Source organism: Crotalus tigris, unplaced genomic scaffold (assembly GCF_016545835.1).
Source record: "Crotalus tigris isolate CLP2741 ecotype Arizona unplaced genomic scaffold, ASM1654583v1 scf7180000024401.5802323, whole genome shotgun sequence".
NCBI classification, from domain to species: Eukaryota; Metazoa; Chordata; class Lepidosauria; order Squamata; family Viperidae; genus Crotalus; species Crotalus tigris.
Genome location: NW_024100569.1, coordinates 1,925,918 through 1,940,352, shown reverse-complemented (window position 1 = coordinate 1,940,352; position 14,435 = coordinate 1,925,918). Strand labels below are relative to the sequence as shown.

The 14,435-nt window shown below is 36.0% G+C and overlaps 1 protein-coding gene across 1 annotated transcript in view; it reads right to left on the bottom strand.

The window, feature by feature from the left end:
- Positions 1 to 14,435, bottom strand: part of VAV3 (vav guanine nucleotide exchange factor 3) — a 187,581-nt gene that overhangs the window by 33,209 nt on the left and 139,937 nt on the right. The window contains exon 19 of the mRNA XM_039329572.1: positions 11,790 to 11,835. Coding sequence (XP_039185506.1) covers positions 11,790 to 11,835 — 46 coding nt within the window. The remainder of the gene's footprint in view (positions 1 to 11,789; positions 11,836 to 14,435) is intronic.

The window sequence follows — 14,435 nt, the reverse complement described above, 5'->3', positions numbered from 1 at the left end:
ATCTTATAATTAATGTTGATTGCTTTTATTTAGTATCCTATTATGATTTATGTTGATTGCTTATTTAGTATCCTATGACTATCATTGAGTGCTGTATCTTATGTTTTATGATTATATTTTATAATTATGATCATGATTTATCACTGTTGCTTGCATGTACACTGAGAGCTTATGCACCAGAGGCAAATTCCTTGTGTGTCCAATCACACTTGGCCAATAAAGAATTCTATTCTATTCTATTCTATTCTATTCTATTCTATTCTATTCTATTCTAATTCTTCTTTTGTTGTACATTATGAACAATTCTAATGGTCAAAGGCATCTATTCTAACGGCTTTTTAGAGAATCATGCCCATTACACTACCTAAAAAATAAATGTGTTTGAGTGAAGGCATCTGAGTTGCTATTTTTTTTATGAAAAATTGTGCTTTTAGATGTTTGTTTGACTTACCAACTGAGCAGAAAATAAATGGCCAAGTAATTATTTTGACCTTTGGGCTAACTGCTTGAATTATTCTGTGTGTTTATCTAAAACCAAAAATCTGGGCTAGTTTCCAGATGCTTATTTATTAACTGGCCCTTTTTTTTTTTACAGATGCAACTGTCTAGCAATGGTATACAGGCATGCTTGAGCTGTGGTACTACTGCTTGGTTCATCAAGTCTCAGCAAGCTATTGCAGGGTGTTCCTCTACTTGAGCAACATATATATGTTCTTCTGTCACTGCACCTGTCTGCTCAGCTACCTTGAAGAAAAAGAAGCAATGCCTCTTTCTGAGACATAATGCATTACCCACAGTTCAACCCAGGTATGCAAGGAGGATAATGTCCCAGATGGTGGACAGAAAAGGACATCCTCCAGGTTCCCAACAAGAAGTACACTACTCAAAGCATGCCTCTTCTTCTAGATCTCATAGGAGGGGTAGACACCATAGGGGAGAGATAATCCCATAAGTTACCCAGCTCCAAGCCATAAAGGTCTTTGAAGGTACTATATGAGGACTAAAGAAATTGCTCCAAATCAATATGATCCTATGATGGAGTTGTCCCTACAAAGTTAATAACAGTAAACTCACAGATTTCATCCATTTGCTATGGTTTCAGTGGCCTTTCAATTACAAGTTTAAAACTTCCTCTAGAATATATCAGTGCTTGCTCTTATACATATGTCTTTTTCCTCCGGTGTCCCTGTGATCATTTTATACATAATTGAAAGTGTATATAAAACTTCCATGCAGGAATACATCAAGAAATCTACCTCTGCAAATCTCCTTTTTTAAAGATCTCTTTTCAACCACAGCACTGGAAATCAAGTTTCTATATTTGTTTAGACACTTTTGGCAAGTTTAGTAATGTAGACCAGCAATGTAGCTAAAGACTGATTAAAAAGGTGTTTAAATACTGAATTATTTATCATTAATTTGCAGAATATGGATTAAAAAAATAATGGAACCATGGGTAGTAAGCAGGAAGAAGTGACATGGATATGAAATAGACTCCCATAAGATAATGAAAACTACAATTCAAAAATCTGGTTCAAACCTCACTCATTATGGGGGAGTAACATTTTTTGCAGGTGCATCTATGACACAGCAATGCTTAAAAGATAATATTTTATCCATCAGCACCAAAGCATTCTAGCTCATTACTATTATATAGATAACATGGAATCTAAAAGCAAATGTTTATTTAATCTTTCCATGTATGTGCACTTCAGCAGTAATGAAAATGGTTGGAGCCATTTTTTATCTTACATCTAAAGAGCTAAAGCTTGAGCTTTAGAAATCAAACTGAATGAATCATATAATTAGTGTCTAAGGAGCTATAACTTTTCATTTAGAAGCTTTACAACTCTTGAACATTTGCTTAAAAGTAAAGATACTGGTAAAGTTAGGCAACATTATAAATACTCTTATTAGTATTGGCCATTCTAAGGACTACACAGTTAAAAAATACAATGCACATGGAACAGGGAGAGAACCCTAATATTTGCTAAGACATGGAGCTGAATAATATATTTGCATTCCATAATTCTGTACCATGTCTAGTTTTTTGATGACATGATAGATTCCTATATTCTGGGTAAGTTTGTATATTAACTGTTGCACTCTGCTCACAGTCACTTGTTTTGAGAGATAGGCAGCTATATAAATTTGGAAAAAAAATGGGGGGAAAAATAGCAATGCACAACTGAATGTGAGAAAGGCTGCAAATCTCTAATTTAATTTTTGTAGTAATGTTTACTTATTTATTCATTTGTAAAAATTATTAGCCACCCATTTTGCCATACGGTAACTCTGGATAGCTTAAAATATTAAAAAAGAAAACTGTGTTATTTATAATAATATAAATGCAATACTATAAAAATAACCTAGCTAAAAAGATGAGGGGGAAGGGAGTATGATGAGAAGGGGAGGGGAGGGATCTGTTGTTAATTTGTCAACCACCCCCAATGTGAAGCCTCTCCATTGGAGTCCCAATTCAACCGGCAGAACAAGGTCTTTAAGCTCTTACAGAAAGGTAAGAAGGGTTAGAACTGACCTCATCCGGGGGTGGGGGGCAGGTAGAGGGCAAGATGTTCTAAAACTCCTCTCCTGGCTAAATGGGCCCAAAGCATGCCTCCTTTACTGGCACGGGGGGGGGGGTCAATCCCAGTGGGATGAGACAGTCCTTTAATAATTTGCTTCTGGGTGCAATTCAAAGTGCTGGCTGTCATCTTTAAAGCCCTTCATGGCTTGGGACCAGGTTATCTGAGGGACCGTCTCTTGCTGGTCACATCTACCTGAGCCACTAAAGTAGGGAGGCAAGGAATGTTTCGGGTCTTGTCCCCTAAGGAGATACATCCGGCGGGACCCAGAAGAAGGGCTTTCTCTATGATAGCTCCCTCTCTCTGGAACATCATTCCCCCAGAGATTAGACTGGCCCCCACTTTTTCAGAAGATGCTGAAGACCTAATTCTACCAGCGGGCCTGGGGAACCCAAATGGGATGGAGCCTATTAAATGGCTAGTTGTTGCTGGGGTGAAGGTATGGGGTGGGTGGGTATTATTTTATTATTTTTCTTCTTGTTGTTTTTTATTCTTTTATATCGTGTTTTTATATCCCTGTAAGTCACCTTGAGTCGCCATGTGCAAATAGGCAGCAATATAAATTTCTAAATAAATAAATTAATTAATAAATAATATAACTTACAAAGTAAATCTCATAAAAATGGAATATATATATAATAACCCTATACCTACTGCCATTGGCAGGTCATTAATACATTTCTCGTAGACCATGAAAAATACTTTATGATTTAACCCATTAGAACTTGCATATTGGACCAATAGTTAGATAAAAAGATAAAGCTAAATTAAGCACAACTGCATAGATGTCAAAAGCAAATTAGACTCCATCTTCCTTGTTGTAAAACAGTCTGGTAATACCTATAGCCTTGGAAGCTGGCATTCTGATCCTAAGGCATTTATTTTCACAGAGATGGAAAGAAAACAAAACCAAATCATTTTTATAGAGCAATGCTATTTTCTAAGTATGCTTTAAATCACACCTCTTATTCCATTCACAATGTTTTCTAGCTATTTTTGTTTCTGTTGCTGGTGTTAATAAAACTGTTAAGAGGAAAATTTGCTTTCTTGTGCCTTATCAGCTCCTGTCATCTGCATTTAAAGGGAATAATCCCTTGAAAAGTCTCCAGGGGATTTTCCTTAATACATTTGCCCTGAAGAAATGAAACTGCTGCTGGTTATGCAAATATGAAGGAGAGCTTCATGCACATGCATCTCGAATATGAGGGCCCACACTGAATTTCAAGCAGATTAGATATTCCAGGAAAAGAAGGTAGTTTATCATAACTGCTTGCATTGAAGAATACCATTGCTGATAGTCGCTCACAGTATCAGGATCAAGAGAACTTTGGCAGTACAAAAAATCAATAAGTTCCTGATGTGCATTTAAGTATAGCCGTCAAAAATCCCATTGACTTCCATGGGATCTGCATTGCCTTCAGTACTGCATTTCTGCATTTTCCCTTTTCCCTAACAACTCCGCTGTAACACCAATTTTGACTGGAATCCTTGGAGCAATACCCAAAGGACTTCCTAATATTTGGAAATTTTGAATTTATTGTACCTGAACACTCTAATTTTACAAGAACAACAATAATAATACCTTGCTTGGAACTGCTTAGTTTCAACTCCTTAGACACTATCTTAATAATTCTTAGGTCCTTGGCTAGTACTCAAATGATTACATTTTCACCAGTCTTTGATTGTGAATCTAATTGTACACTTATTACACATATAATAAGGACAAACAACAAGCATGCAAAGCAAATAACAAGTTCTGGCAATGGTTAAGAGCAGGAAAGTTGAAGAAAGGGATAGAGGGGCTAATTCTGGTTGCACAAGACCAAGTCCTAAGAACAAATACACACAAAACCAGAACTGAGAAGCTAGAAACAGACAGGAAATGTTGTCTGAAAGAAGCTGAAGAAACAGTGGACCACCCAGTTAGCTGCTGCAAGAAGATTGCACAGACTGACTACAAGCAGCAGCATGACAAAATAGAAACAATGGTGCAAGGGAATATCTGCAAGAAATACTATTTGACTGCAAGCACAAAATAGATACTGTAAAGTAGAAGAAAATGAAAAAACTAAAGTGCTCTGGGACTTCAGAATTCAAACAAGCACTTGAACACCATTGGCAATGACAAAATCCCCATCTGTCAATTGCAAAAAGCAGCTTTACTTGGAATACTTCACATCCTAAAGATAAATCAAACAATATATACCTGTCCCAGGATAGGACTCTGTATGTTGACAAAAATGCCAAATTCTGTCTAAACATCTGCTGACTGTGCAACCAACCATAATAATAAAGGTTTTGTTTTCATTTGTACTTGACATATCATCATAAACTAACTCTGTTTATCAGTGATGCATTTAAGATCTTAGTCTGACCTATGAATTACAATGGGTGCAGAGTTTTCTATATAGTTTATATTTTTTGCTTTTTTATATAAAACTGCACACAAAGTGATTCGCATAACAGAAGCCATACAAAACCACATTTAATATAAAGTAAAAAAAAAATAAAGGTTATACCCCTGACAATATAAAAACATATGAGTGTTCCAAAATACATTGTGTTGGGTCTAAATCTTTTATAGATTATAAACCCTGCTTGGCCTTCAAACTCAAAGCTGAACCTTCTCTATCGTCAAGCATTATCAAGTGCAGATCACAGGGGAAAATGTTCTAATGGTCTACATTCAAAGTTCTTACAGAAATTGAATTCCATCCACTACGAACTAAGTGAAGTTGGGATAAGTATTGCTTTGTTTCAGAAAGAGTTATGATCTACTAACATGTATATCATCAAAAGCCATACTTTTTTTTATTATTTTGGCCAGCTTATTGAAATAAAATTCAACAGCAGCCTCAATTTCCGTGAGAGTAGTGAATATACAACCTATGAAAAGTAGTGTAAATAGGCCAATATTTTTTAATATTTCTGGGGAAATAGCTATTAAATGCAATGTTCTAAGAGACAGCTCAGGGTCTTTTGAAGTTTAAGATGAATGAGAGTGAGGTTATAAAAATCTATCTGTGACATTCTTTATCTGAGAAACAGCAATAAGAACAAAACATAATTTTAAAGGGTTATCTAATCTTATGTTTACAAACTGTCTTACCGTTTTTTTCAGAAAAAGATATACTACTAGAAAAGCTGCAAATTATTTTGAGAAAAGCAGAACAATGTTAAGAGAGCAGAAAACACTGATTGTTGTTTTAAGATGACTCAGAAGGATTTTTGCAAGCCTTGAACTTCAGGAACCTCAGGCAATCAACCCATATGTCAAAAACTTCTATTAACAGGGATTTATAGAAAGCCAAACTAAAAAGCAAGTCTCTTACACCAAAGCAAATTTATGCTACTACAAGATTCATCCCCATCTAAACAAAAAGTAGATTTGCACAACTGCAATCCTCCTTTCATTTTCCCTATATTAAGGAAACTGGGTCAAGTGTTCTTTGCTCTCAGTTTCAAATTGTCTTATAGGGAGTGATGTGTTCCCAAGACTTTGATAACAGTGGATGTGACACTCCTACACTTGCATAATTTGCGCTGATAGTTTTTAACATGCAAACTGATAAAAGTTTAAGATAGCCCTCCTACAATTCTGTAACTGGGGATCTTTGAAACATCTGGATCTTTCTATGATGTCATGTATACCACTGAACTAAAACTGGGGAAAAAATTTGAAGGCAAAAGATCTAGTAATAAATAGCTTTTCCAAAAGTTACTAGCAAGGATCAGGCATGCTGGTTCTTGCCTTCAACTAAAAGTTAATGTAATTGTTTGGGCAGAGGCTCTGAAGCTGGCATAAAGACTGCAATTCAAGTGATACTTAACAAGCATTAAACAAGTACTTTGATGGAAAATCAGCACATCAGATGAGGAAACAACAGAGCGCATTAACAGTTGCTGTGTCATCTAGTCATCCAGCTTCAATCACTGAGCATACAAAATATAACTTCTAACCTAAAGGCTCAATCTAATGTTGGGAGATAGTCTGGATCTGACTTGGATCAGCACTTCTTGTAACTTTCATAAAACAAAAATGCAATGGAGACATTGAAAGATTGAAACCAAGAATCATGCCAACTATAATAATATCTTTTGGAATAAAGACATGTGTCATAGTTCCGACAGATGAAACTCTTCGAAGAACTTCAAGGCATTGTTTACCTTAAAGAAACTTTATTCAAGTAGCATAGCTTTGGCACGTACATCGGCAAAGCCAAAATCTAAATTCCCCTCCCCTGAGCACATAGTATCAAAGCACAATTCCCTCCTCTAATTAACAGTCATAAATCACATTCTCCAATTAGTTTGAAATGCTGGCTTTCCCTCCAGTTCTTCAACCCCGCCATTTCTTATCATCTCTTATTTCAAAAAACCTTGGTTCTCACCCTAGTTACATATTGTTATGTCTAACTAAACTCCCATGCATTCCTCCTCCTCCCCCCCCCCAGTATCATCTAATTCAGGCATGTCAAACTGCTGGCCTGTGAGCCAGATGCCTCATGACAAAACCGTGCCCACCCCATTGCCGGCAATGGGGAAGAAGTCACAATATGTCGCGATACGTCACCCAATATCACGAGTTTGACATGCCTGATCTAATTCTAACTCTAATTCTAAGAGTAAAACATAAGAAGGAAAATGGCTGCATCTCCATATGTTGTCAAAGCAAGAACATCCAATGTTAGCAGCGTTGACAATATGTTTACATGATAATTATTGGCATGAATCTGTGTGACCAGAATTCCATTGTGCCCAACACCATGAATTCAATAAAGAAATATGAATACTTTCTGGACATCAGAGAATCAAGTAAAACAAAATTTCGGCTAATGATTTTCAAGCAGCATAGAACTTGGTTAAAGAATAATGTGCTTAGAACAAGGAAATAAAGAGTAAGTAAATGTTTTGGATGCAATAGAATCGAATAATGTGGAAACAAAAATCACAAGAGCCAAATAAACTAATATGATTAAGAGCAATCTGATAAATGGAACACTTCTGTCCAATAGATAGAGAATCTATAGATAGACTAGATAAAGAATCCATCTAGAAGAAGCAACACCAAAATGTGATCTATTGCATCATCCAACAACATTTTGGTGCCAAATTAGCTCTCTACTCATGATTTTGGAATCTGGAGAACAGATACGTTTTGTTGGTTTTGATTTGCACAACCAACTGATAGTTCACCAAAATCAGCAAAGTGAACATCTAAAGATCCATCCACAATTCTGAAAATGGCATTGGGTCCCAAGTTTATTCCCTTACTGATTTCACCATATTCCCTTACCTTGTCCATTCTACTCTCTCTGCTACTCCAACATACCAAATTGCAAACCAATGAAGACTTATACTGTAATAGAGACTTAAGTAATATTCAACTATCAAGATTCCAAACCTTCTGTCTTCCCACTACTGTTCTCCCATTCTCATTGAAGAACTATTGGCTAAAATTTATCTCCTTAATGGATATGACAATTGCAGCATTGGCTCAGTGCCATTTTGTCTTCTTAGTTAACCATTTTCCTTTTCAAAGGAAACTGATATCTTGAACCTATACTGTGCTCCTGAAAATGGAATGCTTTTAGCTACATGTAAAGAGATGGAAAAATCAGACCGATGATTCCCATTATCCTATCCAACTAGGCCAGGGGTAGGCAACCTTGGCTCTTTTATGACTTGTGGACTTCAACATGGCTGGTTCAGGAATTCTGGGTATTGAAGTGCACAAGTCATAAAAGAGCCAAGGTTCCTACCCCTGAACTAGACACACAGAAGATTCCTCCTCTCTGTCATAAAAGTTTGAAATGGCACCGGAAGCTTATATTTTTCAGAATGTTGTTTCATTCATTAATTTCTAACAAAATATTAGGTTCTCTGGAGAGAAAAAGAATGTCAGAAAACAATGAAGGAGCCTTATTTCTTCCAAAATATTCCATATTTGACATTACAAAAACAAAAAAAAGTGGGAGGCTGCTCCTATGCAAACAAACCCAGAATATCAGTAATATAATATCAGTCTCTTTTTTCTTGCAGAGAGAAGACTTTTTCCAAGTAATTGACTGTAGGCCGAAACCCTATTTTAAAATTAAATGCAAATATTCTCAGGTTGCTACATTTAGAAGCATTTAACAACTCATAACTTGTCATGTATGAAACCCCTTGTAATTAAATTGTGACAAAGAATTTATAAAATGGAGCCAAGAAAAAAAAATCCACTTGCATAATTACTGTAAAACACATGATTTTTTTTTTGTTTTAATAGAATTGAAGAAGAAAAGTACTGCTTGCTTTTTTTGTTGTTGTTGTTCAGCCCAGATTTCCCCAATCTACTACTATAGTACAAAAGGCTAATGGGAAATATGATCCAAATCTCTGGAAAATATTTGTGTTTGAGGAACGCTGATTTAGATAAAAGGCAAGAAGTACATGTTACTCAACCAAGTTCAACACCACTTTTTAGAAAGGTGTGAAACTAGAACTCCTGACAAGTTAGACATTAGTCTCAATAGAAAAGATTATTTGTAGCTCAGGGTTGAACTGTGGAGTTATTGGTTTCTCTGATGTTGGTTGTTTACTTGCAGAGTTTTCATTACCAAACTAGGCAACTTCTTAATGCTAGAAGAGAATGGGGTGTGCTCTCTATTTGTGTTTATATTGGATACACATGAACAGATATAGCCATAGTTTTGATTTTGAAATTGTGAGCATCCTAGATCAAGCTAAGTCCAAAAATGCTGGGGAATTCCTGGAAGCTTGGCACTCAGATAAAGTAACCATCCACAGACACACACTTACACATCATTCAAAAGAGACAATTAAAAGGCTAAAATAGAAACAAAATGACCAGAACACCTCCTTGCCAGCAATCAACAATTGGGATTAACATCTGGATTAATACCAGGTCAATTATCAAGCAGTAAACAAGAAACTACTGGAGATTAGGACTAAACTGCCATACCTAAAGATGAAGCAAGCACATAAGCAGGGTGGACAAAAGTCAGGAAAAGCTCCGTCAGGGAAAGCGGAACCAAGTTGTTAAAGAAACAAAGAAAAAAAATGTCACCTGAATCAAACAAAAGAAGTTGGGCCTTCCCAAGTCCCAACCGACCAGAATAAAGCAAGGACTGTGGGGATAAAAGGGCTCCTGAACTCCCCCACTCTTTGAGTCATGTTTGCTTGCCAACCTAGTTGAGGATACAAGTGTGGATGAGTGTATGTGTGTGTGCACGGGCATGCTTGTGTGAAGCCTCAGAGAGCACCAAGGAATCCACATTTCTATCAGTTATGAGTAGAAGAAAAACAACATCCTTCACCCACACCAATTCCAATTCTTCCCATGCTGCTTTGCCAAAAAACCAAATTCAGGTAACCTGAATTTTTTTTTTTTACTACAATTCCAGTCATTGGCCTTATCTGTTAGGGCTGAGGGGACTGAAAATCAGAACCATCTAGAAGGATCAGGATGCACAACTTCTGCAACTACAAAATGTGGACAGCCATTTGGACTAAATTCATGGTAATTTTGTTTTTGGGGTTGTTCTTCATATCAAAAGTAAAACATCTGTAAAAGCGCAATCATGTCTAAAACTATTCTGGTTTTGGTCTTCGCTGTATGTTATGAGTGATGTACTAGATGATTTAGGAGTATTGTTTAGATGCCTCTAGATCTTCTACCTTTTGATGGTTTTATTCACTTCTTTCTTAAAGATGATTTCAGAAGAACCAGAATGCCAACATTTATGATGTGGATGTTAGACTCTGTTGTGCTTATTTATGCTTTGCAAATATACAGTAGTTATCTTTTAAGAGGCTTTTCAGAACATTTTACCTGATTCTATATTTATATTGGTTTGTTACTGTTTGATTTTATTATAGCTCACTGTATTTGCACTATGGGACAATTTGATTAAAAGATAAGCTATGAATGTAATTAATGAAAGAAATAAAATAAAATCTTTCTCAGGAGACATAAAATCAGTGTGTGTATATAAATGCAGTGTGGTAACTGCATTCAAAATAGTTGTTTATAAGCTATAAGGGATTATTTAGTATTAAGCAGCGATTAAACTGAATTCTGCTTGAGGAAGATTTTTTACTATCTTCAGCCTCAGGGTGAAACAGCAATAACTAAGAACACACATGATTTGTAAGATTAACTCCAAGGTTAAAACTGGTTTCTGGGGGGGGGGGAGAGAGTTAACCAATAGCCCAGAAGCTCTAGGAATGTAAACCTAGTTTAAGAACACATTTTTTAAAAAAGAAAAACAAGGCAACACGACATATATATAGTTTAATTAGTCATAGGACTGAACCACTGAAAACACAGGAGTGTAATTACAAGCCTCGTGGTTTATTTGAATCTAAGCTGTAGAATTCAGCAAGATTAAAAAGTATCAGTAAAAAAAAAAGGTGCTCTAACTGCTGAAATGCCTGATATGTCAAAAATTTCTGCTGCGGCGGCATAACCACTGTAATAATACTAAACTGATCAATCAAATCCTCAGTGCAGAATTAGGGGACCATATTCACTGCCTGGATGGGGCAATCTGAGCCTCTCAATTTAACAAGTTGCAAGGATGAAATTGGAAATACTGCCAAGTCCCTGCAGGATGTAAGCGCCACAGAAGAAGAAGAAGAAAAATCACTGTACTAGCTGTAGGTTATAGCTGATAAAAATCCAAGTTTTATCTAAATAACCTTTACTCTAAATTAAGGCTGGGCTATAATGTTCAGCACTTTGTTTTTCACTGCGTAGAGATGCAGAGGACATGGCTGGTGACACCTTAGCAGAGTTGACAGGACCAATCTAGCTTGGTGAGGTTTATGGGGCAAACCCTACACACAGTATATATCATTAAATGGTTTTATTTTTTGTCCCAGTTTTAGGGGAAAGGAGAGATTAGGGTGGGGGTAAATTGTTACCTTTTGTTACTGCTTATTGCATCCTTTCTGGCCCTTTAAAAAAATCAAAAGCCTAAAAAAAATCTATTCTGACAATCAGAGAGAGAAACATGCATGAAGTTAGAATACATAGCAAATTACATCTTAGCAGTCTGCTTATGAAAACATGGAGGGAATGTCCTTGGGTGGAAGGAAGTCAGAAAACTGAGCAATAATAATATGACAAATCAATTCCACTCTCATCAGCTTTTATTAGTAAATTTTTAAAAATGTATTTAAAACCCTCAAACAAACCTGAGTCCATATGCCTGGAACTCTTTCGAAGTCCATTCAGTCGTTTCTGTGTAATTAAAAACACATCACATTAGAGATTTCTTTCTAAAATAGGCACAGTTCCTCTTTTCATGTAAATTCTATTCAATTAGGGCACCATTATTTCACACTGGTGTTTACACACACACACACACACCCATCTCCCAGTTTTATGCCGATCTGAAATTATCTTCAATTCTGCTGACTGCAAAATGCGAAGAACATGACCAGAATTCTACAAATAATTTCAGTTAACCAAAAAAAACATGTAAAAAATATATAGTTGAATCAGTATATATCTCCTTCATCATTTATTTCAGTCCATAAAATAAAGGAATTAAAAAAGAATTGCTAGTGCTCTCCCCATTCACATTTTCAGTTCATGGTGTTTCAGCCTGCAGAGGCAGCACTGATTCTCCCTCACAAGGTGTTTCCTGCTACAGGTGGTACAATTCATCTCACCAATGCAAAGTGGGAATATGATTGCCTTGCCCAGACACTCTGCAAATGCAGGAAGCTGTAGGAGGCTGTGAAGAACAGCAGCAAAGCAGAGTGAAATGAAGCAATGTAGCCATTTGCTTCACCCTTAGCTGCAAAAGGACACAATGTTTCATGAAACAGTTTCAGGTGTGCTTTGTTTTCTTCTTTGTTGAAGTGAATCACACCCTTGAAGGCCTATACATTCTTAATGTTTTGTGCATATAGTTATTTACGAGAACGTCTCAGTCGCTGCAATGTGATCTTTCTTGGCTGCAAAGCTGCCGTTTGTCCTACATTTAAAACTTCTTGTAAACTCTGAAAGTGAAATGATACTGTTGGAACAAGTTGCAACTCAGCACTTATCCCTTGACTGCATATTGGAGAAGGAGAAATATATTCTTTAAAAAATCCTCCAGAGAAGCACTGCAAGCAGAACACCAAAACTCGTCTTCTCAGATCCCCCAAAGAGCCACTCAGTAAACTTAAAACAAATCTAGAGCTGCTTTTGAACCTTTCAAAGAAATGCCTTCAGACTGTTTATGAATATTGCCTATTTTATTTTTTAACATTTTACTAATCAAATCTTGGTATTAAAAGTGGCTGCATCAACCTGTAACTGACTGATGGGAAAGGTATGCCTGGAACAGAATTCAAAAACACTGTTGCACCACCCCTATCATATTAGGATCCATACTGTAAAAGCTCTGCTCCCTACTCTTGCCATCATTTATTAGCCACCGCCTCCTCCTCCTCCTCCTCCTCCTCCTCCTCCTCCTCCTCTATAACAATTCACCACGGCCAACTTGCCACAGCCAACTCACCCTGGCCAACGTGCCATGGGGCAACTTGCTATAGGACAAGAATTATACTAATATCAAAGAAATGGTGGAATAGAATCAATAAAGAAAGGATGCAAAAGGAGGGACAGAATGAAATGTGAATGACAAAAATGAAAATATTTTTATTTATTTTAAATAATTACATTGAATTGTTAAATTCTCCCTCAGCGTGTTGGCCCTGGCGAATTGTCCCATTCCGCCTCCATGACGCTACCTGAAGCAATATAACCGTGCAATAGTACAAGCTTTATCATACAAAGCCACACAAAATTATCAATTATTTCTGAAATGTATATGTATGTTATTATAATTAATGTTTGAATGTGTGTAAAACTTTTGAACAGCAATTACAAAGTTCACTTTCTATTAAGAACATGTTTTCACCATAAAAGAGGACTTAGCATATTAAAAGGTCACTGCAGTAATGAGTAGGCAGTAATGATGTATGGAAGTTGGAAGGAACATATGAAAAATGTTTGGTTTTATGGGGAAGAACAGACACAATGAGCAAGTAGCAATATCTTGCCCAGAGTAATATTTAGAGAAGAAAAAACAATATTAAAAAACAGCGTATCTCTATATGTGATAATTTTTATGAAGAAGATAAATGAAAAATAGAGGAAGTATCAATTATTCTATGTAGGTAACTTGCATGACCGTGATCCTTTCAAAATCTGTTTGATTTCCTAAAATACAAACAGCTTCCTCTTAAAAGCTGAGATTCAAAAGCTATCATTTTCATTTAGAGAAACAGTCTGCCTAACTACATAAAATAATAGAGTTCTTTTGAAAAATGCAGTTATAATAAAGATAATTTATCTTTCATTTTTAAGAAATCTATAGGCCTGCCAAAATTGGGGACCCCTATTATTTGCATGGTACATAAGGTAGGTTGCTAAGAAGACACAATATTAGAAAAATCTTTCATAATTGATTGGATGGGAGAAAAAACATGTTCCAAAACACCTTTTAAAACCCTATCTTCATTCCCAGGTAACTTCAAGTTTTGAACAAAACTAATTTCTACTACTGGATAGTCAAATGAACTGCATTTAATTTTAATATTTAATTTTATTTCTAACAATATATGTGAATCAAATTCAATTAAAACTAAAGGGTTGGGGCTTTGTTTTTTTTGTTTTTTTTCTAGTAATCCAAATAGGTCTGGGCATAAAAAATTCATTCAGGAATTTCATGGCCCAGACATCACTCCATTTAGTTGTCTTAGAGACAGAATTAAAAAAAAGAAATACCCTGCATATTTTAATTTCCTTCACTTTTTTACTCACTTTTAAAACAAACTTTTAGA